Source organism: Platalea leucorodia (assembly GCF_965183815.1).
Source record: "Platalea leucorodia genome assembly, chromosome: 5".
Lineage (NCBI taxonomy): Eukaryota > Metazoa > Chordata > Aves > Pelecaniformes > Threskiornithidae > Platalea > Platalea leucorodia.
The window spans coordinates 91,197,833-91,222,968 of NC_138827.1; the positions used below are offsets into that span (position 1 = coordinate 91,197,833).

General features: G+C 49.3%; 1 protein-coding gene across 1 annotated transcript in view; it reads right to left on the reverse strand.

Moving 5' to 3' along the window:
* Nucleotides 1–10,977, reverse strand: part of ITGB5 (integrin subunit beta 5) — a gene marked incomplete at its 5' end in the record, with an annotated part of 63,871 nt that extends 52,894 nt beyond the window's left edge. The window contains 2 exons of the mRNA XM_082314482.1: nucleotides 6,895–6,980; nucleotides 10,869–10,977. Of these exons, the coding sequence (XP_082170608.1) occupies nucleotides 6,895–6,980; nucleotides 10,869–10,977 (195 nt within the window). The remainder of the gene's footprint in view (nucleotides 1–6,894; nucleotides 6,981–10,868) is intronic.
* Between the last annotated feature and the right edge of the window lie 14,159 nt (nucleotides 10,978–25,136).

Consider the following 25,136-nt stretch of genomic DNA (forward strand, 5'->3'; position numbering starts at 1 on the left):
TGCAGCCTTTTGCAAAGAGCCCATTTGTTAGAATGCCTTTTTCTTTAATTTTTTTTTTTTTCTAAAAGGGCCAAAGGGAGCGAGTCATATGCCCAAAACTTATTGAATTTTCAACAGCCAATTCCTACTTATTTCTGCACTATCACAACAGAGACAACCATCTTCTGCTCCGGGGCTGATGGACTGAAATGACAAGAAATAATGCAGAGAAGATGTTCACAGCCACGCCAGCCCCTCCTTCAGCTGCACAGCCGAAAACTGGAGCAGAGCTGAATAAACCCCACTTTTTGCTGATGCTCTGGCATGGCAGAGGATGGGGGAGACATCGAGGAGGAAGAGGTCGTCCGACAGATCTCACCTTCGCACCCCACGGGGTGCTCCAGGGGTCCCCCGAGGACAGCCTCGGCCACGGGGCTTGGGGATGCAGACAGAGGCTCTCCACTGCTTTTTCTCACTATGAGGTCCCAACGCTATTTGAAAAATGTGAGATTTGCATTCCAGCATCCAGCAGTGAGATCCAGCCAAGGAGACGGCACATTGGATGGATGCAAACACAAATTTCTTGGAACGTGTTGTGTAAACAGATGAACTTCCAGAAAGGAGGACTGGGACTATTTAAATCATCTCCAGCATGACAAAATAAAAATCAGAATCCCTTACAAAACCGAAAACAACACCCAGCCTTTCAGAGCAGCATGTTTAGGGCAGCCTTGGAGAAAAGTTTATCTTGGATGTGGTTTGACCTAAAGTCAGTGAAAAGCCGGCGGGGTCCAGGCACTCTCGCGGGCTGGTCTGCCCAGAGCAGGGCACCTGCAGGGAGATGCTCTCCTGCTCTCTCGGTGCCTGGACCACAGCTCCAGGTGAGCACCTCTGCCAGCTCATTTCTGCTGGCCACCTCTTAGAAAGGACACTCCGGTTGTGCAAAATGCAACACAAACAGCACCACGAGTGCAGTCAGGAACCTTTAGTTATTCCCCAGGAATTAACACTGGAGAGAAGTATCCAAATAGGACGATATTTAGGGCTGCTCATGCAACTGCAGCCTTTATCAGGCTTTTCTAATCCTCCCTGGGGTCTGCTCCGAAGCCTCTTGATGTGAAGGGAAAGACTCGACTTCAAAGGGCTTTGAATTAGGGCTTAATTTTCTGGCTGGGGCTGGGGTAGCAGAACAAGAGCCCGGAGGGGCGGGCAGCCCGGGGAGAGGAGGAGGGCGGCTTCCTCCCCCAGCTGCTACTCTTGAGCAGTCGAGCTCGTAACACCACGAGAGACAGCTCTGGGTATGGTACCATTTATACCGATGTTCATCATCCCAGCAAGGGGTGTACACGAAAGCAGCATCCGCACACCAAGGACGAGACAGCGCTGGCCCGTGGGGTGAGGAGCACACCTGTGTGGGACCTGCCGGGAGCGTTTTTGGGGCAGGGCACCCGTGCATGTCCAAGCCTGTCCGTTTGCACAGCGGCGAGAAACGGTTACTGCTGCAATGTGTTTTTCCGCAGCCTCCATGACAAAAGTTCTCCAAAGGAAGCCCAGGAGGTCAGGGGAAAGCCCCTACACAGCTCCTTCTGTTGGGAGCTGCACAAAGCTCTCAGGTCAGCAGCACCTCTGCACAGGTGCCCCTTGCTTGACCCAGCTATTTTCTCTTAAACTTTCTTCTAAAATGGGCCCAGAGGACTTGCCACAGGACAAATGGCAGCTCAGATCAAATCCAGGCCCTTTCTTGTTTGGCGAAATGCTGCATTACCCGGGGTAGGAGAAAATAAACCGCTCAGGGTGCAAACACCCCAGGGAAGGGGGTGCAGTGCAGCACGCAGGTGCTGCAGGACTGACCCCTGCTTCTGCTTTGGTTTCTAACCCAGGCAGGGTGACACCGAGCAGGGGAGTGACAGTGGCCTCAGGAAAGCCCCAGCAATGGCCACAGCACCCTGCAAACACCACTCACGTGCACCCACAGGTCAAAACCCAAAGCCAAAACTGTGGCTACCAGGTACCATCCAACTCAAGCGCAAAGTTTTCTTCAATAGAGAAAAATCGAGGCTGACAGAGGTTAAGTGAAAGGGAAAAATGATGAGAAGATTTGAGGAGTAAAGGATATCGCGCAGGTCCAAATAATTCACGAGCAACCATGCCAAAAGGCAGCCCCATGGCAGACGTGGCACGCCGATTCAAACCTCAATTCCCCCTAAGCAGAGGACACCTCACAGTTAGTTAAGCAATTCGGTGCACCCAAATACCTACCGCTCATCTGTCCACAGGCCTGCTTCAGAGAGAAACACAGCACCTACCCCACAGCAAGCAGGAACCACCCCAAGCATTGCTTCGTGCCACAGAAAAGCATCGGTTCGGGAAGATCCCGCTTCGTCCTTGCTGGTAACGCCGGCTGCGCGCAGCCCGGTGGGCACTTTGCGGTCCGGCCTCTGCGCTAACAAGCTCACAAAAGCAAATGCACGCAAGCGGACAGAAGTGAATGGCAACAACAGTGTGACAATTACATGCTCATCAGTTTGACAGTTTTAAGACAAATTGCTTGGTTCATGCCATAAAAACGGAGAATAGCACTGACTGTGTCTAACTGACTATATCTAACTTCTGACTAGACATGTCCCTATCATTTTTTGCTTTAATTGATCCAGTTTTGCATTAATTCAGTCTGAACTATGCCTGCTTTCTCCATTTTAAAAAATTGACACATTCCCTCTAGGAACATCCTTGATTTTCCTTCCTCATTCTCCAGACACACATTCCTGAGATGGGAGAGGATGGGGTACGAGCAACCTGCTAGAAAACAGAGGGCGTCACTGGGGAAATTTCAGTTCAATTCATCAAAAAGGAAATTTCAGTTTAATTAATGTAATTAACCCACATCTCTATTTGGCATGTACACACATAAACGTGTCCACATAGGTAATGCATGGCTGAACACACACAATGCACACACACCTAACAAGCAAGAGCAGCCTCTGCACGTCGGTATGCTGCTCCCCAAAGCAGCAAACAGAAGGTAACAGCAACATAATGACATAATTTTTCCCTCCGTACCAGTACTCCCAAACACTCTTTTGGAGAGCATTCCCCCTGCAATCACTCCAGGTAGGTTTATTAGGAACACAAACCCCACCTGTCTATCATGCCCTACCTGGCAGCTCGACAGACGATGCTGAAGCCACTTCCAGAGCTCCCTGCTCTCCCCAGCAAGCCCAGCGAGCCTGGGCAACCTGATGCCACCGCAAAAAAATCAATGAGCACCCTCCTCTCCCACCCACAAAAACCAGGCTGCCGCAGAGATCGCAGCAACCCCACAGGCCAGCGTGCAGCTTCCAGCCAGTCTTTCACCAGCAGCGTGCCAGCAATTTCTAGTCATTGCCAGCTTCTTCGGGAGCTTGCAGGAGGAGCTGAGGAATCTCCTCAGATTCCAGCACGGATGGAAAGGCTGCAGCAGTCTCCATCACCCAAGAGTCACATATTTCCCCCAGAGAGCCCTGTTTCAAGGCACACTTAGGTGACGGTTAAGGCCACACATATCTACCTCCTCTTTTAAGTGCCATTTAAACAGATCACCCCATTTAAGTCCTGCCTTTCAAGGTATTCTTCCGGGAGCCAACAGAATCGATGTCTGCTTCCAAATTTCCAACAGCCCAAAGGCTTGTGGTTAGCTCAGCAGCCCCCGGGGGCTCCGGGGCTGCCGGATACCAGAAGCTGCTATCATCAACTCATCCATCATCACCCTCTCAGATGGGAGCAGAGATGCTGAACACAAGCAGAAGTGAATAGAGGCTGATTCAAGCTGAGGAGACATGATGCACCCTGTACTAACAGGTTAGGAGGTGGTAGTTACAAATTTATAGCATGTTGACTACTCTGCTGTAAGCATCTATCTATACGCATGCTCTTACCCTCCCAATTCAAGGCAATGTAAATACAACAAATCTTATCCCACTTGGAAAGCCATAGGGATAGGGCTTCTTGTATCTGCAGAATTGCTTTCACACACTCCTAACCCCTATTTGCAGGCCATGAGCACTCGAGACTTTCTGCTCCTCTGCAGTCACGTGGAGCCTGGATCCAGGAATGCAGAGGGTGATGGAGGAGGATGCAACACTGCAGAAAGTTGCGTGGACCATGGTCATCTCTAGGGAACAGCGTGGCTTTCCTGCTCATACTGCTCCTCTCCCACAGCCAGAGTGTCCCTCACAGCATTGGCACTGCCGGGCACCCAGGGGGACAAAGAACAAACAGGTATGATGGCACCGCCAAGTGATGTTATTCCCCAAAGGGAGAAATATTATATATAAGAAGGTGTATATACACAGAAAGGTATAATAATATATATAATATACTTTGTATATACGTATTTTATATATATTATATACATCTCTACACTTCCTGTATATATAATACATATATACATATTACAATATATATAATTATATATAGAATTATATTATATATACTTATAGACTTCTATTATCTACATTTCCTGACAATATTATTAATTGTGGCCTACAAAGATGACAACAGCTGGCCCAATTTGCTCCCAAACCTGTTAAGTAAATGCAAAGGGAGCAGAAAATGCACGCTAAATCAGCTGATCGTGTTCCCAGCACAGCATAACTAGCGTCTGCGGAAACCCCTCCAACATCTTAGCCTTGATACTTAAGCAGCAGCAGAGCTATAGAGTTTGACTGGCATATACGCTCCCGGGCAACATACTGCTGCGAATGACATCTAACGGAAATAGAGAAGGAAAACAGACTAAAAGCAATTTAATAAGCGTACTTGACTAGGCTGGGGCAGAGGGAAGGGAAATAAAGTGGTGAAATGACTACACGAAGAAAGCAGATATTAAAAGTTTATATTGCTTTAAAACTTTTGAAGCCAAAAACCTCTAGATATCTTTCGCAATCCCATTACCTCACCTGATTATGTCAGTTAAAGAGAAATAATTAGAGTTTCAAACAGTAAATTCTAAAAAAAATGTATAGAATTAGAATAAGAACTCGCTAAGTTTTAGCATGCCGTGTGTAACAGGGACAGCAGCTTTTAAACACGTAGCTCTTGGCACGAAACACCTTGAAATGTATTTTTAAATAGCTGCTGCAGGCTAAAGGTCAGGAAGTATTACTGCACTTCCCTGTAAACACCCGTCTTCCTTCTTGCCCCCTCCCCATTCCATTTAGGGATTTTTTTTTTTGGTAACTCTCCTGTTTGCAAGATAAAGAGCCAGGCTGCCAGTCCCATGGGCTGCCATACAATTAGTGGTCACAGCGACCACCAGATAAACATTTCCACTGGCAGCATTTTGCAAAAAGTTGTCTTTTGATGCCAAAAAGAGAAAAAAACAAACAAAAAAAAACCAAGCTATTGGGTACCCATAGCTTAATAGCCAGCGTTCCTGGATCCAGTCTCACCACCACAGATGAGCTGGCTGGAAGAGGAGCTCTTACAGCTGTTTACAAGATGTCTCAAAAAGCGGGATCTATTGCTTTACCCTTTCCCTTCCGCATGCCATCCGCCTTGCCGGAAAAAAAACATGAAAGCTATTACGCTGTCAGGTAGCACGGTGTTAGTAGCATTAGGAGGTTTTCCTTGGAAAACAGCCTACAAGTGAAAGCCCAGCAAAACAGACATGGAGATACAGAAGCCAGGATACCTCCCGAGACCCAGACAAGCCGTGGGCCTCGGGAGCCCCCCTCGCTCCATCCCTGTCTCCATCCCCATCCCCGAGGGGCTGTATCCACCCCAGGCAGGGCTGGTGGGAGGAGGGACGGGAGCAGCAGAGGGGCACGCCGGCAGCACCTGCATCCTCAGCTCAGCATCACTAGCTCTAGCTGGAAGGTGAAGTGTGTGCTCAACCCCACAGCTTGCCTCCCCCAAAACGGGACCAAGACAGCCACACCAGAGGAAAAAGGGTCAGCAGGGAACAGAAGAGCATCACTCCTGGCCGTGCCCGTCGAGAAGTTCAAGATCATCCACTGCTCTGGGGTTTCCCACAGCCCAAAGCCGGTTCCTGGCACAGCAGCTCTGCCTGCAAGTAGGCAGGGTCTTTCCACACATCTGTAAGCATCCTCATTTCTCTCTTAAACATTTAGGACAGATGCAGGCACTAAGCAGACAACAGCTACCTATGCATTGGACATGATCAGGTCTTTCACACACCTTGTTCTCTAAAAATCATAAGTGTACGTGATAAGATGTATATTTAATAAGATATACATTTAATAAGATATACATATATCACTCTCTAAACTCATGAGTAGTCCTTAGGGAGCAGGGAAGGATATTTGCAATTTCTCACAAACCAAGGAGGCCCAATTAAATTATGGGTGAGGAGCTTCAGCACCAACATAAGGATGCATTTTCACCCCGAAGCACGCAGTCAAGCTGTGTAACTCATCGCCACGGCACGACGCGGATGCCAGAAGCATGGGTCGTCCCCCAAAATGACACAATAGATTCAGAGAGGAGAATCATCTTTGTTACAGACAAAGAGCCCATGCCATGCCAGGCCACGCAGCAAGGGACACGTAGCGGGACACCAGCCGGGGCCTTGGGGCTTTTTAGGGAGAGCACTTTTGAGCAGGGCTCCCTGCAACACAGAGCCCATGCAGGGACCCTGCACCCACCAAAAACAAGAAGGTAATTGAAGGGACAGAAGGACTGAAGGAACAGTGCTGCTCTGTTGAGGATGCACAGGGGCCAGTGGGGTTGGAGACTTATTTCCTACAGCGTCAAAGAGCCGGAGAGTCACATACACCCAAAATACACTCGGCGTGGGAGCCCCCGCTGCCCTCACCCACCCCTTCTGGCATGGGATGCTGTCAGCAACAGGCGAGAGGGGGAATAGCTCCCTTTCTGCGTTACAAAAAGCATGCAAGACAAAGTCTGCCCACCTACCTCCTTGGAGCACCAGGCACACTTGGGATGGATGAGGAGACACTCTTCGCAGGACGTGGCGCTTCCGCTGGTGCACAGATTGAGACCTTCAGCAAGAGAGAACAACAGAGCAGGGTAGGCTTCACTCCAAAACAGTGCTCAGGGGTTCTCCGAGATATTCTTAATGTTAAACACACCGTAAGTTCAAACACTGTCAAGAGCAAAGAATCTCCCAGGAGCTTAAAAGCCAGAGAAGAAGTACACCTCTCTTCACCTGTAAGGAGCTCTCATTTTTTTTTTCCTTCCCTAAGAAAAATGAAAAGGATAGAAACTGGTTTTGGGGGGGCTGAGAATCACCAAAATATGACTGGTGATTTTTCTTCCCTCTTTTTCAGTGGTTTCTGGTTAATCAAAGGGTTCATCTACTCATCTTCCTAACGAAATACTTCCATCACTGGACAGAATGCAATAGCTGTTTGACTAGCCTGAAACACGGAGGTGGCTGTCCAAAACCCTCCGGGATGCCGACTTTTAAAGTCACACTAAGCACATCTTCTCAATTTTTCCAGCTGAATATACGGAGGTCCCCTCCCCAAAATTTTCATCTTAAAGCAGCATTGGAAGATAATTGCCTCCCCCATCCACACAGGTGATTTCCATAGTAGACTCCTGTTACAGTAAATTACTTTTAACTTATTACGGGAGTCATTTCCACAGGATATCCAGGTTAAGCCGGGCAGGGTGTTTGCACTGGGGCACGTCCAAGGCTGGCCGGGGTGGAAGACACCACGCCGCGGCCAAGGGCTCTCCCTGCCCACGATGCCAGCAGGGGCTCTGTGCCCACCGAGGCGGCAGCAACCAGGGCAGCGGTGATGCTCCTTGCTCCCAGATTGCTGGTGTCCAGCAGCACAAGGGGTACCGAGCGAGTCTTGCTTGCAAAATCTATGATTTGGGCTTTGGGTTTTAAAAATAAAGCGGAACCACACAAGTTAAGCTGAAGCAATCATCAATGGTATCGGCTCTGAATGTGGCAGCTTATTTAAGCATGCCTGTGGCTATGAATGTGCCCTTCCATACCACCGATGCCCCAGCTCTCCCGGGTGCAGCTATTAACTTCCACTGTCAATAACTGATTAAACAAATCTTCAACCAAGGATTCAGCACAGAGGCTGCACACTCCAAATGAAATGCCTCGGGCACAAACTCCGAGTCTGCTATTTTTTCTATCCCAAATGTCAATAAAAGCATTGTCAGGCCTCTATTTTCAGCCAGTTGCATCTGCAGATACCATTGCACCACGCCACTGCTGGGTATAATCTGCAGATCACACAGACTTGCTGATGGCTGCTGAAGAGCCACACGGAGTTTTCTCCTGTCCCAAGAACTTTCTGCCCCAAAAGCTTTGGAAAAGGGATTTTTGCCGTATCCCATGTGAATATTTCACCAAAAAATGAAAAGCGGTGGCTGCCTGCGTCGCTCCCGTCCGGGGCTGGGCTGTGAGCGCAGGAAGCAGTGAATCAAGCCGGACAGCTGGAGGAGAACTTAGCGTGCCCTAGGCTAAAAGCAAAAAGAGGATAAGTAGGTGCTGTCAGTAATTCTCAGTCATCACCAAGGCATGACCGTGTCAGAGCCCTGCGCTGACGGGTCTCTGCTGCCCGCAAGGTGGTTAACTCTCACCCGGGAGCACGAAGCCCTGGATTTTCTCTATGGCCCTCATTCAGACAGGCTGCTTGGGCTCATTCATACTGAACAAGAGCCTTCTTAGGGTTTTTTTTTCGCTGGCTGTTACCACAACCCAGGCGTTTCATTCCTTGTTCACATTCAGAAGTTACACTCCAGTTCCTGGACATTGCAAGAGCTCAAAACATAGATGTAATATAAAGTAAAATGTAACTTGTTCGACTGAGTTATAATTCGCACAGAGATTAACACTTGCATTTCCAAACCCTAAAGCACAGCTGAAAGCTTTTCCTCAAGAGCCGCTATTCTCGTAGTGGTACGCTGGGTAACACAGCAGAAATAATGGGCTTTATAAAGCAAACACTTGCGTTTGTACCCTGGCTACCCAGCCCCGGCTCTGCCACGGCTTCACTTGCCCGTCTGCATGGAAATAGGATAATATTTACCTCCATTCCTGACTGCCGGATTTTTGAGAGTTTACTTAGTAATGGTAATATCTGAAAGAAAACCAAGGTCTCCTCCTTCCACTGGGTGCCATGACCAAAGCAGCCCACGCTCCTGTGGCTGGCCACAGGGCGACATTCCTCCTGGTGGCAGCTTTTGAAGTTTCCAAGTATGCTTTTCTTTCCACTTTGGAGCAAAACCAAACCGTTTCCAGCATTGTTGTGAAAACGGAGCTTTGTTAAGCCCTCTGATTTTGGACTGAAACCTGAGCTTTTTGAGTTGGAGTAAAAACACGCAGGATTTTCCAGATGCAAGTCTTTGCTGTGCTTGATTCAGTGCAGTCTTTCCCAAGTTGGGCAAAGGAAGGACCTGAAGATGCTCATGCTAGTCCAGATCCTTCCAGATGCTGGAACAAGTCACCAGGTAAGACTGGAAGAAACTCAGTCTGCTCCTTGATTCTGATATATTTAATGAAACCACTCCTAAACTTTGACTAAACTTCTTATAATGGGGAAAATTCCATCCAGGATTTAGTTGGGATTACTCTGGAGGAAAATAATCCAACCCCCCGGATGGCTGAGCTCCACACCCACACTGACTCCTAAGCCCTGCACCTTATTTCATCTTGCAGAGCAGTGTCCAGCAGGCACAAAGGGCATCTCCAGATGACATCCTTCCCTCGGGCTGAACCGCAGGAGAGCCCAAAAAGGCAGAGGAAGACAGCGCATGCCACTAGACAGCTGAGATTTTAAGACATCAAACTGCTGATGCAGAGCGAGATAGGAAACTCATGAAAGGTACTCAACCAATTTACTCATAAAGATGCTCCAGGCAATCAGACCTCATTTTAAACCTGTTCTGCAAGAAATCCTAGTTTGGGCAGCTCCTCCAACTGAGATGAATGTACTGGCTTGCTTGGGGGGGAAAAAAAAGTGATGTACTTCATTCTTTATCTAGCTAAGGGTGAAAAAAGATTGTTTTATTTAGGCTTACAATAAGCATTCTAACAGCCTCTTCCTGAGATGGTCTCCTGCATGATCAAATAATCGATTCTAAGGATCAGACCCTCAAAATAAATAAATAAAAAAGCTAAGAAAAATCTCTTCAGAGTTCTTGCAGCGGTGTGCCACAGCACTCTGTAAGATGAGCCTCTTGTTAAGATAACTCATTAAAACATTAAGCACTGAGAGTAAGTACCAGGATGGTGGACTCAGGCATTTTGTGGGCTCCCTTTACATAAAAAGTTTTCCCAAGTGCTCAGAGGGAAGAGAAAACTCATTTCCAATACTACCGAGGCAGAGTCACAAACTTCACCGCAGCCTGCGAGTGCATCCGGGAGCCAGGAGAGCATCCCTGCTGGGGAGCAGGACCGCTCCCCGGGCACAAGGCAAGGACGCGGGGGAACGATACAAGGTGAGCGTGGAGATCAGACACGGGCAGAGCAAACGCTGGTGGCTTTATGCTGCTGTTCTTCATCCATCAGTTAACACACGCCGCTCCAACATCCCAGGGAAGTGCTTTTCCCTGAATAGCAGCGGTTATAGCTGTTCCAGTAAGCTATGTATATAGCGAGAGGTGTACACATAGCCGTTCCACGCTTCGCGATGCGAAGGTGTAAAACCCCGCACGGCGAAGCCCGGGGATGCGGTCCCCGCCCGGCAGCGCTGCTGGAGCGCGGGTCCCCGCCGCCCCGCAACCGGGGGCAGCGCGGCGCGGGGGGGGCCCGGGCTGCGGACCCCAGGGCGGCTCGGGGAGGCCCCGGGGCCGGCGGGGGAAGCGCAGGGAGCCCAGAGGCGGGTTTGGGGGGATCATCCGCCTTCCGCGGCGGCGTTCGCAGGGCCCGGAGCGGCGGGGAGCGGAGCGGCCCTTACCTCTGCCGGGCTGCAGCGGGGCGGCCAGGAGGAGGAGGCGGAGGAGGAGGAGGAGCGGGGGGGGCCGGCGGGCGGCGGCGGGGGCCGGCAGCCCCCCTCGGCGGGGCATGGTGCGGGCGGCCGGGGCGGCCGGGCAGCCCTTCCCGGCCGGGCCCTCCCCGCCGCCTTTTGTGCAGCCGCGGCGGCGGCGGCGGCGGCGGCGGCGGCGGGAGGAGGAGGCGGGGGCGGCGCCGCGGAGCTGCCCCGGGGGCGGCGGGTCTGCGTGTCCGCGTGTCTGTCCGTCCGCCTGTCCGTCCGCCTGTCCGCCCCGCTCCCGAGGGTGCGCTGCCACCTCCCCGCCCCGCCGCGCAGCGAGGCGTAACCCCGGCCCCCGCGGGCGCGGAGCGGGCACGGCCTGGCCCGCGCACACGCGTGGATGCGTGTGCACGGACGGACATGCACACACACACACACGGGCTGCATCTGCACACACCCGCACGTCCGTACACACAAGCGCGCACGCGTACGTGCGTGTGCATGTCCACATCACGCGTGTACACACGTGCACATTTCATACACACACACGCATACACCCACCTGCCTGTGCATACATGCGTGCAGACACCCGCACGCGTGCACACACACATGCATAACTTGCACAGACCCAGGGGTGCACATACACAGGCACACCCAGACACGTACCTACAGGCAGACACGCACAGCCTGCACAGACGCAGGCACCCACAGACACGTACCTACAGGCAGACACACACAGCCTGCACAGACGCAGGCACCCACAGACACGTACCTACAGGCAGACACGCACAGCCTGCACAGACGCAGGCACCCACAGACACGCGTGTGCCCACAGGCACACGAATAACGCGCTCCCTCCTCTCCTGACTCACAGCAGGGCTTGCGCTGATGTCCCCACGGGTCACTGGCCACTCTTACGTGGCATTTTCCTGCTTCAGGGATTTTCGCTGTGCAAACAAACTGCGTCCATCTGTTAAATGGCTCCTTAGGCAAGGGCACCCGGGCAGCGCTGCCCTGCCTGCCGGCTTTTTGGCACTGTCCGCACACCCACCGCCTGTCCCTGGCGCGATGGGACGTCAGCACTTTGGATCTAAAGGAAACAGCAGATTTATGATTGTGTTTGGGTTGCTGGGGAGCTTTCTGTTTTCTTCTGTTTTTAAAAGAAATCATAAATCAACCATAGAGCTGATCACAGATTTTAAAGGCAATTTATAGTAACAGTTAACTACCCATGGCCTGCAGACCTTCATGCCACTTACAACGTCTACTAAATCTCACCATTTAATTTTGCTTGAAACACATGCCCTCAATCCAATACGTTGCATTGCTGTTCTCAGAAAGAAATGATTAATGGTAACGCCACCTGCCAAAATTTCCCCTTATTTGCACTGATTTCCAACACTGCATTCATAAACCTCGCTGATTTCTTCAGCCTCTCCACACCCCTGGGAGACACGGCTTTGGGTTTACAGTGACTGTTTGTTGTCTTAGGAAATACCCGCCTACAAAAGTTGTAACATTTTAACCATCCTGGTGCTGCTAAATCAGAGTTAACTCCTGCTGGGGTTGTAGGAGCATCACAAGGGTACTGCTTGTAACCAGTGCAGACACATCACTGGATGCCTGACCAAAACATCTGCTGTGGTGGGAACGTGATGCGTGGGCCAGGCTGTGACCTACGGGCTGCTCTCCAGCCGCCGGCTGTGCGTGGGCAAGGGGCAGCATCAGAGATGTCTCTTATCCCAAGAGCCCAATAAGGAGGATCCCGTCACCCTTTATTAATAATAGAAGTAATACTGGCCACGTTGTGACTGATCTGGAAATGCAAGACACCGTGGTGTGCAGGGACTTCAAAGCAGGTTGTTCCTCTGTGGTGTGTTTTTGGTATTTCTGTGAAGAGAAAGAAAATGAAAAGCAGATCCTACTTTTGCATGAGATAAAATGCCTGATGCGAGCCTTAGTGCCCAGAGAAGCCTCATGTAGACCTAGAAGTCCCTTCTCAGAGCTTCTGGCCATGCCCAAGTACCCTGAGACACAACCACATGTACAAACATACATAGATACACTTGTGTGTGAGAGCTTTAATCGCCTTGGCCGTAGGAGCAGGGAGACCCTCGTCCTTCATCCCTCATCCCTTGTCCCTGTGTCCTGCTGTGCCACCTGGGGAGCGCTGGGGGGAAGGAGCAGATGCAAGTGGTGAATGAGCAGGGGCAAGTGGTGAATGAGCAAGAGGGAGAAAGGAAAAGCAGCGTTGTGGGAGGAGGAAACTACTCAGAGGGAGGAAAACCACCTTGTGAGACTTGTAGTAGAGAAGAGGATTTGAGGAAGAGGGGAACGACTTTCAGAAGGAATGTATTGCTGCGGGACCAGAGCCAGGCGAGGCGTAGGAGCTCATCAATCACCAGTTATATTTAGCTGGGCTCAGGTGAGGTCGAGCGCCTGCCCTCGTTTTCCCTGGGCGCCTGCGGCATTGCCACGAGCACCCGGTGCCTGCCATGCCCAGTCTGAGCTCACCGCGCAGCCCCCACGAGAAACCCCTGAGAGAAGGGAGAAGGTCAGGAGCTGCTACTACACATTTTTTGAGCCGTGGGCTGTTGTCAGTGCTCAACATCTGCTATCAATCAGTCATGTACCCTTATCATATTTCTCAAGCTAACCCCCTGTGAAGGTCCCGCAGATTCACAGGCTCTGTATCTCGTCCCAGCAGACCACTGCTGACCCACAAACCATGGTGTGGGCCCACTGCTCTACAAGGAAAGACCCTGCAGCACTGCAGGGACGGAAGTGCCGCAGCTTCCCCGATGAGAACGACGTTAATACCCTTCTCCGAAGCCAGCGCTGCGCTCTTGCCCCCATATGCAGCAAAAAAGGGGATGTAATTACACTAAAGACCAAGCTGGCAGCTGTAACCTCAAGAGGGGGACTTTGCGGTGGTTGAACATGGTTGAACTTGGGCAATGCACCCACCATGGGGTGGGCAGCTCAGCTCCAGAGCAAGCAGGCAGCTTTGCATCCCTGAGATCGGCTGCAGACCAAGAAATGAAGCATCATCAGAGGCAATGTGTGGCCTGAAATGAGGTCCCCAGAGAGTGTGTTTGTATTAATCCTTCCTGCTTACCCGTGATGAGGGTGCTGGACCGATGTGTGACAGCTGCTTTTACGGATTCAGCAACAGGGTGACAGCAGATGCCCAAAAAGATTGCCTCCATGTACAAAACCAGATAGGCCCTTCGTCTTCCTCCTGGGATTCCCTTGTGCTGAATAAGGGACTGAGGAAAAAAAGCTTCAAGTGCCCATGTGTTAACAAGATTATTAAGGACAAAGGGATCGTACAAACCAGTAGAAGATGAGTTTGAGGCAGGACCACGATTTTGGGATGGGAACCCGAAGAAGGGCTCTATCTCCTGGGGATTGCGAAAGGATGACCAGCAACAAAGTCACTCTTGATCTCCAGGAACAGCCATCACCGCTGCCCATGTCTTTTCCCTCTTGACCATCATGTCTCCTGTCTACAAAGTGCCATTCTTGTGGATCACTTAGTCCATGGGACTGAGATCCCTCAGATTCCTTCAAGTATTTAGGTGCCACAGAGGTCCTTGAACTTGAGTTTTGAGTATCATTGCACAGTTCTGATGAAACAGAGAGAGGAAAATCCTGGGCTGGAAAGGCCTAATCTTTGTGTTTGCTTTCTTATCACTTGCATTTTAAAGCTATGGTCAAAGCAGGACATAAACCCAGTGTATCTGCAAGTGATGCAATTGTAAGTTAGTTCTTGGGCTCTTATTATCAGTCAAAACAAATAAAATGCTTTATCAGAGTTACTTGGGATATTTTAAAGATAAGTTTTCATTGTCATATCTTCCTCGTGGCAGGAAGGGTGGATAAAAGCACCTGAGTCATGTCTAGATTTCTGCCATGGCACTGAAGAGGTCCTAGATTTTCAATGATGATTCCTCTTTCTGCACCAGTCAGAGCAAAATGCCGGTCCCAGAGCCCCAGCCCACGGCCACAGCCTGTTTCAGGGTGACACTCCACCTCTGCCTTGATGTTTCACAAACTATTGCCTTGATCCTGCAGTAAAATCCCAGGACATCTCCAACTTTCTCCCATTTCTAGACTCTGTGGCATAAGTTTAGGGTTGCTACTTACTAGCAGCTCCAGCTGGAAGAGACATCTTCTGACTGGATATAACTCGTTATAACCTCATTATTGGATATAACTCATTTAACCACCATATCTGCAGTCAGTTCAGAAACCATAATATCTCAAGCGCAGCTTTCTCATGTGCCAGAAAGACAGCTGAGATTACCCATTTCCAGAAGTCAGTGAAGTCAGCGATTGCTGGAAGAGGAATCCAGATGCAGCCTGGCCTCGGGCACTGCCGGCACACAGCGGGTCCTGAATGTCCCTCCATCCTTTGGTCCAAGCAGCTCTTCATACAACAGAAGATAGGCAAAACGGGAACCTAGATGATGATCAAGCTAGGCTGATTTATGGCTTTAATAAAAAGGAGTTTTGGCGGGAGCTGGGATCAAGCTGGGGGGTAGGATCAGGGATATGAAATAAAAGGCAAACTCCTTTGAACCTTGGGGACCTCCACCGTGTTACGAGCAATTCTTGTATTAGGAAAACACTTTCTCTTCCTTTCCAGTTCCTGACTGTTGTGTTTGCGGGGTCCTCCTGGCCGTGCCGCGATGGGAAGTGGGAGTAAGATGCACACGCTGTGGGCACCGCTTGGCTTTGCCATCCCCACCTGCTCACAGACCTGGCTGCTGGGATTTTCACAACCATGGAAAAAGTTTGTCTCCTGCTTTTTCTGTGGAAGCTACAAAAAAATTCCAATTCACACAAAATCCGTGTCAGTAATAGGCAACAATCACATGCCAAAAAATGACAGTCATTAATTTTATCCTTTCTCAAACAGTATGTGCTATCCTCAGGCTAAAGGTGCTGCTCAAGTTGCTGCTGCCTGCTATAAAAAGAGTCATAAAAATATCTATTTTTAGCACCTGAGGACTAACCTCTGTCCTCAGCTACTCAAGAGCAACGCTACCACTCCCAACCTGCTGAGGGGAAGCATTGCAATAAAGCAGAGAATGGCACCTAAAGCTGCCTTGCCAAGTTTTGTCCCTCTCCGGAATGAAAAAAGGCAGCGTTCAGAATAAATCTCTGTGCAAGTCCATGCCTGGAGCTGCTGGGATGGAAAGCAAGGGAGGTACATGGGGGAGATTTTCTTCATGCCCTTAAAGTGCATAAACATGAGTTCTTCAAACAGTGGCAATGGAGCCAGACCAAACTGGGCAAGTTTTGGTGTTCATACAGCTCCCGGCGCAGGCTGGGGGGCACTTGGCTGCCTGAGCGGCTGTTTTCAGGAGGGGCTCACTGATGCGTTGAACAGAAATGGGTGATGGATGTCTCCAGCCATGGGCCACCCCAAAAAATATGCCCCGATCCCCAGAGTTACGGAGCATGCCGTCAAAGGGACGGGCATGGGGATGCACAAGGCTGTGACACAGGAGAGGGTTAAAAATTAGCAGCTGACTGGAAGCCTGCCTGTGGTCTCTGTTAATGGTTAGCCCCAATTAAAATGTGCTCATTAAAAGGTTTTGCCTTTCCTGTGGCTTTTCCTGCAACTGCAAAGAGCCAGCTCCATCTTGTGGCCAGGGACTCTGCCAAGTCAGAGAGGAGGGAGCGGGAGGAGGGTTTGATAGGCTGAAGGTCTGTCCCTACCGCCTTGGATGGTGTATTAAGAAATATTCTCTCTTCCTGCACATCTTGCCTCAAATAAACCGGACCCATTTTGATTAGTACTCCATAACCCTAGCAGAGGGTTTCTCATAAATGGAAAGCCCAAAGAGATTCCCTTTGTATGCATGCATAGGGGGGAAGCATCATTAAATATGATTTAATATGTCAGCAGGTAACACCAGCTAGGCTTGGCTCCACTCAGATCTCTGGCAAAATTCCCACTGAATGGAGTAAAAGCCCAGGTCCCAAGTGCCCAGGTGAGCGGAGTGCTCCGGAGGTACAAACAGCTTTCCAAGAAATTCACCCTGGATCTCTGCGGTTTGGGCCTCCCCACGCCCCAGGCAGGTTTTTCAAATTTCAGTTGACACTTGGCTATTTAATCACTATCTGAAATAAATCATTGGACTCTGGTTTTTTGCTTATTTTTCTGGCAAACAGTTTCTGCCCAGCATGAGCTTGCTGCAGAATCTCTTCACACCAACCTTGGAAGGACAAAACAGTTGAGAAATGATGAAAAGTCTACAAGGAAAGACCTTGCTTTGAAAAGAATAATAACGTACCATTACACATGTGCAACACAAGCCCTGTTTCATTTATAGGAATGATATATAGGCCCTGCTCTGCAATTCCTCCTCAGGGACCCTTATTCCCATTAATGTCGGTACAAGTTAGGCACTGAAATACCTGCCTGGACTTGACCCCTGATTCCCACCAATTTAAACATTCCTCTACTTGAGGGGGAATTAGGTACCTTGGCACTATAATAACCTCTTGAATTTGTTGACTGTCCCAGATATGAGACATTTTTTTAAATTTTTGGCTGATTTACCCCTTAAAAGGATCTCTACGCATAAAGGACTTCAGAGAAAGCCTTTTTTCCAAAATCTCATTTATGTGGCAGACTTTCTTTCCCCAGCTACACCTAGATGTGCATGACTAAAGGAGAGGCAGAGATCCCCTAATGTTTAACCAGGCTCATGTCAGCAGGCACGGGGCAGGCAGCAATGACAGCCGCGAGGGTCTAGGGGAGCCACCTCAGGAGGGCTGAGAGCTTTCCTCGCCCTCCCCAGCCCACCGAGACGTGACAGACGTTACTCTGGGAAGCTGTTGATGTCACTTTAGAAAACTGACTGTCAAAGCAATGACCAAACTGGGAAACCAGCTGGGACAAATGTCCCTCGGGGTGCTACCAGAGAGTGTTTCAGAACAGGCAAAAAAAGGAAGAAAGTGCTCCGTTGCCATAGATGCCCACCAAAGCAGTGTCCCTCCACAGCCCTCTCTGGAGTCCTGGGCAAAATTTCTTATTCCTCTCAATGCCGTATTTTCCCTTTATCCACCTTATCTGGCCCTGCAAGTCTCCCAGCTCCTCTGGGGAAACCTCTGCCATGTTTGGGCCAGCAGCTGGGCAGATATTTTCTCTTCACTCCCCTTAATGTCACCCACCTTGGCGGGTGCCATGGGGGACGCTGCCCAGGGTCGGGGGACAGAGAGAAGCAGGTGAGGCACAGCTCATTCACAAGCTGTTTTGCTTCCACCAGGTGAGGGAGGGTGGGAGCTGTTGGGCTTTGTTTGCTTTTTGTGGAGAGGAGAGGAATAGACTTTGCTCTCCAGAGGTTGCTCTTTGGAGCTTGCATGAGAAAAGCAGCACCTTTTGGGCTTGAAAGCAGGAAGCATTTTGCATTTTCTTGTTTCTACAAGGGAAAATTTATGGAAGCAGATAACTCGAAATATGAGGCTTTATAAGGCTGTTCTTACATAAACAGTAAAGAGCTCGGTGCACAGCATCTTACCCTGCCTCTCCACAGTTTATGAACAGCCTGGGCATAATTAGGGCATACAAGACATGCTATGTATGCATACCCCAGGCATCACCTTTCAGCCCGTGCTGCCACTGAATAAAGCAGGTCAATATGTTCAGAAAGTGAGAAATGTCCCCCTGGCCCAGGATGTCCATCCAGCCCCAGGCTCTGCTGCAGGGGCTGCAACAGGAGGGGCTATCTTGGAGGCCTGCCTCCTTTTACAGCCCCTTCCTCCAGCACCCCCACTTATCCTGTTGTTAGAGGGTACATCTCTGTCATGCATTTGCATCCTTGAATTTGCCTAATCTCTCTTTTTGAACCTGCAGATACAGCATCCACAACCCCCTGCGGCAGAAAGTTCACCACCTGCGCCTGTAAAGTATTTTTTTACTGTCTGCTTAACGCTGACCTCCTTTAGCTTTGCGTACCCCCAAATTCTGGTGGGTGGTTCGCTGCCACCCCGAGCCAATGGCTTCAGAGACCCATCAATGATGGCTCAGCGCCTCCCAGCGAGCCTATGGGGTGCGATGGGCTGGCTGGGCCTGGGAACATGGCTGGGTACCGCAGCCTCCCATACTGCTGGGCTGCGCCACCCCTTTGGGTCCCTTGGATCAGCGCCGCCTGGTTTTGGTTACTTATTAACAAGCACTTCAGCTATATGACCTTACACCTCCTGTTACCTAGTTACTTTTCTTACTTTCCTTTACTCCTGCTACCTCTTTACTCCATGTTACCTTTTTACTTCTGATTGCTCTGGCTCCTCCAGCTGATCCACTGCAGAGCATGACAGATGTGGGAAGCTCCCCAACAGCTTCAGCTGTAAAAACAGACACAAAGAAATCACTGAGCTTCTCTGCTACATCTTCATCGTCCCCACCTGCCCCTTTTATACCTTTGTCATCAGCATTCCCACCGATTTCCTAGCTGCCTTTGCGGCTTTGATATATTTAAAGAGCCTTTTATCAGCAGTTAGAGCATCCTTTGCAGGGCAATTTATGGACTCTTATTTTTAGCTCTACTTATTTCCTGTTTAGTTGTGACCTGACATGTTTTATGGGTTTCCCTGTTCTTAGACTACTTTGGGCTTTTAGGGTTGAGTTTAGGGATTTTTTTCTTAGAATGATAGAATCGTTAAGGTTGGAAAAGACCCTTAAGATCATCGAGTCCAACCGTTAACGCAGCACTGCCAAGTCCACCACTAAACCATGTCCTCGAGCACCACGTCTACACGTCTTTTAAATACCTCCAGGGATGGGGACTCAACCACTTCCCTGGGCAGCCTGTTCCGATGCCTGACTGCCCTTTCAGTGAAGAAGTTTTTCCTAATATCCAACCTAAACCTGCCCTGGTGCAACTTGAGGCCGTTTCCTCTCATCCTATCCCTTGTTGCTTGGCAGAAGAGAGACCAACCCCCACCTGGCTACAGCCTCCTTTCAGGTAGCTGTAGAGAGCGATAAGGTCTCCCCTCAACCTCCTCTTCTCCAGACTAAACAACCCCAGCTCCCTCAGCCGCTCCTCATAAGCCTTGTGCTCCAGACCCTTCACCAGCTTCGTTGCCCTTCTCTGGCCACGCTCCAGCACCTCCCTGTCCTTCTTGGAGTGAGGGGCCCAAAACTGAACACAGGACTCGAGGTGCAGCCTCACCAGTGCCGAGTCCAGGGGGACGATCACTTCCCTCGTCCTGCTGGCCACACTATTCCTGATACAAGCCAGGATGACATTGGCCTTCTTCTTGGCCACCTGAGCACACTGCTGGCTCATGTTCAGCTGGCTGTCGACCAACACCCCCTGGTCCTTTTCCACCGGGCAGGTCTCCAGCTGCTCTTCCCCAAGCCTGTAGCGTTGCATGGGGTTGTTGTGACCCAAGTGCAGGACCCAGCACTGAGCCTTGTTGAACCTCATGCAGTTGGCCCCAGCCCACCGATCCAGCCTGTCCAGGTCCCTCTGCAGGGCCTTCCTACCCTCCAGCAGATCGACACTTCCACCCAGCTTGGTGTTGTCTGCAAACTTACTGAGGGTGCACTCAATTTGACTCCATTCACCACTACTCTCTGGGCTCAGCTGTCCAGCCAGTTTTTAACCCAGTTTTTGACTAGTTGCTGCAAAAATCAGTATCTTCAGCTCACACCCCAAAACCTGGGACAAGTCAATTTAATCCTCCTGGGAACACTTAATAGCCAAGCTGCTCCATTTGCAAACACCAGACACAAGGCTTTGAAACAGGGAGCATTACTGGGCTAAAAAAAAAAAATGGTGAAGGGTGGGAAACTGGGAAAAAATAGCAATTGATGACTTTGCAGTTGCTAAACTTGAAAAATGACAGTCCTCCTCTCACAGGAGTGGCAGAAGAATGAGGCAGTGCTAGGGTGCCTCGCTTGCCTTTCTGCAGTTTGTAGCCCTGGGCTAATGAACCCCAAATTTCAAGCAGGATCCTCTGTCCCTGGGTTGTGCCAGGGTCCAGTCACCTTCCTGAGCCTGGGATGAAGCCAAGGTGGTCACCCCAAAACCAGCTAGGGACAGTGATGTTCACCAGGGCATCTGCCTGAATCTCTTCAGCCCTCACCTGAGTTTCCCTAAAAGCTCTCTGTACCGGGGGTTTCTGTCGGGGAAGCTGTTCCTGGCGAGGAGAGGAGCTCTTCTTGCTAGGGAAGAGGTTCCTTACCCCTTATGCCTGTTCCTCCTGTTGGAAGGAGTGCTATCGTCCACCTTGAAAACAACAAGCCATCAAAGTCAAAGGAAGTACACAAGAAGCGAAAAGTCAAGCCCTTGAGTCTGCAATGGTGTCTTACCTTCATTGCTCGCTCTTACTTGTTTATGCCTCCAGCCTGGCACATCACATGCAGGATCCATGTAAAAATAGTCTCATAAAGGAAACAAGGAGTGGTTTTCACCAGCAGGTAACCAGAAAAATGCAAAATGCGTCCTGCTTTCAGGCCTGAAAGGTGCTGCCTTCACATGCAAGTTTGGATGCCGGGCTTTGCTGGGTTTGAACGCGGGGTTTTATGTCTCATTTTCCAGGCTGGTTTCAGGCATAAGCAGTGCCAACAGCAGAAGATCTGGCAGGCCTGATTAAGCCCATCCTTACCCCACTGCCCCATCACGTTACTGTGTGACAGCTTCTCTTAGACAGCTGCCCAGACCCAGGCTCTTACCCCACAGCCATCCACGGCACCATACCCCTCCCCTACCTCCTCGCATCACTTGAACATGCTCAGGTGCATCCAGATGAACGAAGAACGGCATGTGACTTAAGCGATCCCAGTACCCCCATACCAGTATGTGTTATAACCATGCAAACCTCTGTCCCTGACTCATTTAGCATTTTTTAGTACACCCTGTGCAGATGTGCCAAGCAATCTCTCTAGTGTAATTTTGGGTCAGGACAAAAGTAGGTGGCAGACTTGAGTGGCACCAGCTTCCAGCCTCCTCTGCGGGACACATGCCAGCAGGACGCCCCGTATCTCGGGGGAGCGGAGGGACGGGAGATCCCAGGATGCGAAACAAGTCATGGCTGTTCTCCGAAGCCTCTGACCCTGCCTGCAGGCGCCTCCTCTCTCACACTGAGAGGTGAGGATCGCACACGGCTCTGTTTCCCATGCCCGGTTGGATGCTGAAGGATGGGCAGCTGAAACAAAGCATGAGCCAAGCAGCAGCAGTCATAAAACACCACAAAGAGCTGTTTTCCATGATCACATTTCCCAGCAGAATCACACGTTGCTAATAGCCAAACAGAAGTGAAATATCTGAGAGTTTGCCCTTTCGGTACAGAATTCCAGTCCAGATAAAATAGCTGTAGCAACCTTTGAAATGCTAAGGAGTGGAAGGCTTACAGTAGTATCTGATAGCCCCTCCCCAGCACAGGCTCAATGAGAACTGGTTGCAGTTGCAGAAATTGGCTTTGAGCTAGAGCAATGAAAATTCCTCTGCAGTTAAATGACGCAAACACCTGACTATTTTTGCTGCTTTTATTATCAATGACAGCAAAAGTCGAGATATCGCACCCTCAATAAAGTTTTACTGCATTAAAGTTTCATTTATCGTTGAGCTTTCAGCTGTATTTCCATCCCCTATTGCTTTGACAAAGAATAAGAGATAACACTTAAAAGCCTTTTCATATGCCTCCATAGCAGGCTCTTGTTACATGTGTTTTAAGGATACTCTGCAGTAAGCTGATGGAACGAGGCAATTTACCTCAATGAAAGACCATGATGCATGGGCTGTTACTCCTGATGTAGAGAAATCTTTTTATTAGACTCCACGTAACCCCAAGTTTCAGTCTGCCATACAAAGAAGGGGAGGAGGGAGCATCCAAGCAAAAGCAGCCAGCTGAACGAAGTAGAATACACTGAGCTTCGTGACTTTTTGCCATTTGTTCTGCCTGTAGCCCTCCCGTTTTCCAGTGCCTCACCCTGTGCAAACTCCCTGGTGTGTTCTGCTGGCAGCAGGACTTTTTCCCGCTGCTGAAAAATCAGGAAAAAGGTGAAAATGAAAGGACTTAGGAGAGGGATTAGAAGCAGGGAGCATCTCCTTCACCCAGGGAATGATGGGGACACACAGGGCTCAAAGAAAAAGAAGGGGGCAGCAGGCATGGGGGGCCACACGTTAATGAAACTGTTGGGGAAGGGAGCTCCCCTTCTAGGGCTTTCCGAGCTGGAGGAAGGACAGGGCCTCTCAGCCTCTTATGCTAAGGGCAGCCCCCATGCCTTGCTTCACTCCTCACGGGTGAGTGCTCTCAGAGGAAACGTCAAAAAAACAAGATCAAATCTCTACCATCCTTTGAATAAGGTATCATGAATACCTAAATCCAGCTAGCCTTGCTCGCGTGGAGCAAAGGTCACCTTGCACACGTTGAGATGCACACATCCCATGGAGGGTGGCTAGGGCCACCAGAACCTGGCCTCCTACGGACGCCTGCCAACGGCAGGCACTGTGCAGCCAGGTGACAGCAGCAAAGGGGACAGGAGTCAACTGGAAGAAGGACATTCTGCCAGTTAACAGTGAAAATCCAGGAAAACAACAGAGAGAAACTCGCACCTTTTCTCACAAGGCTACTTCTCTGAACTGCTCATTGCAGGCAATCCAGAGAAAGCAGGGTCTATCTTCTTTTGCTAGAAAAGCCACATGAGAAAGATCAGGTCTGTTTAGTTCCCAGTTTTCAACCACATAACTGGCAAGTGGGAGCTGGTTTTGATCACCAAGAGCACTGGAACAACCCATCTGCATGCACATCCTGGTAACCTCTACAGCCACATACAGTGTTCTCTACCACTGGCCCCTAAACTTGTCATTTCAGTTGGAAGAGATGTCTTTTTTTAGCCGTGTGATATTAACAGACTGCTACGCACAAAGCTGCCATCACAGAGAGAAGCTTGTCCAGCATTTTCAAAGGAGACCCAGTAGAACTAACTACACAATTCCCATTGAAAGCGATCACAGAAAACTGGTGCCAGCCCTACAACAATAAACATTTTAGATTCGTTAAGTTTTAATAATATTTCTGATCAGAACCTCTGAGTGAAAGCTGGGTGCTGATGCAACCAGTCTGTGCACACTTGCATCTAAACTCTGCACAAATTTTAACATAAAATATTCTCTGGAGTTGTAAAAAAAAAAAAAAAATGCTTACACCACTGGGCAGCAACATAAGAAAGCCTTGGTACTGAGAAACGATAATGTTTAATAGGAAAAGTTAATCTGCATATATAAAAACCAAAACACAAAATATAACATGGAATTAAATGATGCTTTAAATTAACTTAATCTATAAATATATGTACATATTTGTGCATATATATATTATATATATAAGGAAATGTTAATGCTAGTCAATAGATAATGCACACTCAGTAAAACATGGTAAAATGTGGATTCTTTTACAGATAGATTTATTGAGTGTATGTAAGAAATTAAAAATAAAAAGACTTAAGATGAGTCAATCAAAATACAAAGAAAGAGTACAAAGGAAAAAAAATGCTAACACTTTCCCCAGGAGCTGAGAATGTAAAATCAATATATTTGTACAAGATGGAGAACAACAGTGTTTGAAGATATTGGGTTTTGTCATTGTATTGGGAAGGAAGGCTGCATAAAAGGTCAGACAAATACCATTGTCTCACACAACGTGTGTCAGCAGAGATCTGAACTGAATGCTTTCAGATAGGAAATATTGGGGGGTTGAGCAGGGAAAAAAGACTGTATCTGATATAGGAAATAGAAACAGGTTCTCATGAAGAACAGTTCTGATCTTGCTTTGATCTGCCCAAAGCCATGCAGGCTGCCTGTAGCTGAAATGGAGTGAGCACAAATACAGGCAAAGCTCTGGGTGCTGACATTTTTCAGCATCACACATATTGCGTAGACCATCTTCCAGAAGAACTGAAAACCAGCAGGATTAAAATCCTGGTATCTTGTCTACACTCACTCTCTTGCCAATGTACTGGCCTCCTGAAAGAAGTCTAATGTTTATTGGAGCCCATTAGTTCTTTTAAAAGAAGTCCTCTTCTTCTCCCTACCCTCTGCTTCATTTTTCCCTTGTTTCAGAGTTGTCCATGATCTCTTTCAAGCAGGGGTCTTCCTTTAGCAAATCTTCAGAGAATCTGAGGTTATGGACTTTGTTGTCTGTTCTGCTGAAGTAACTGCATTGGTGAGAGGCTTTCGTCTGACCCATTGGCGCAGTGGTCGTCCATCCTTCTACCGCTCTGGTCAC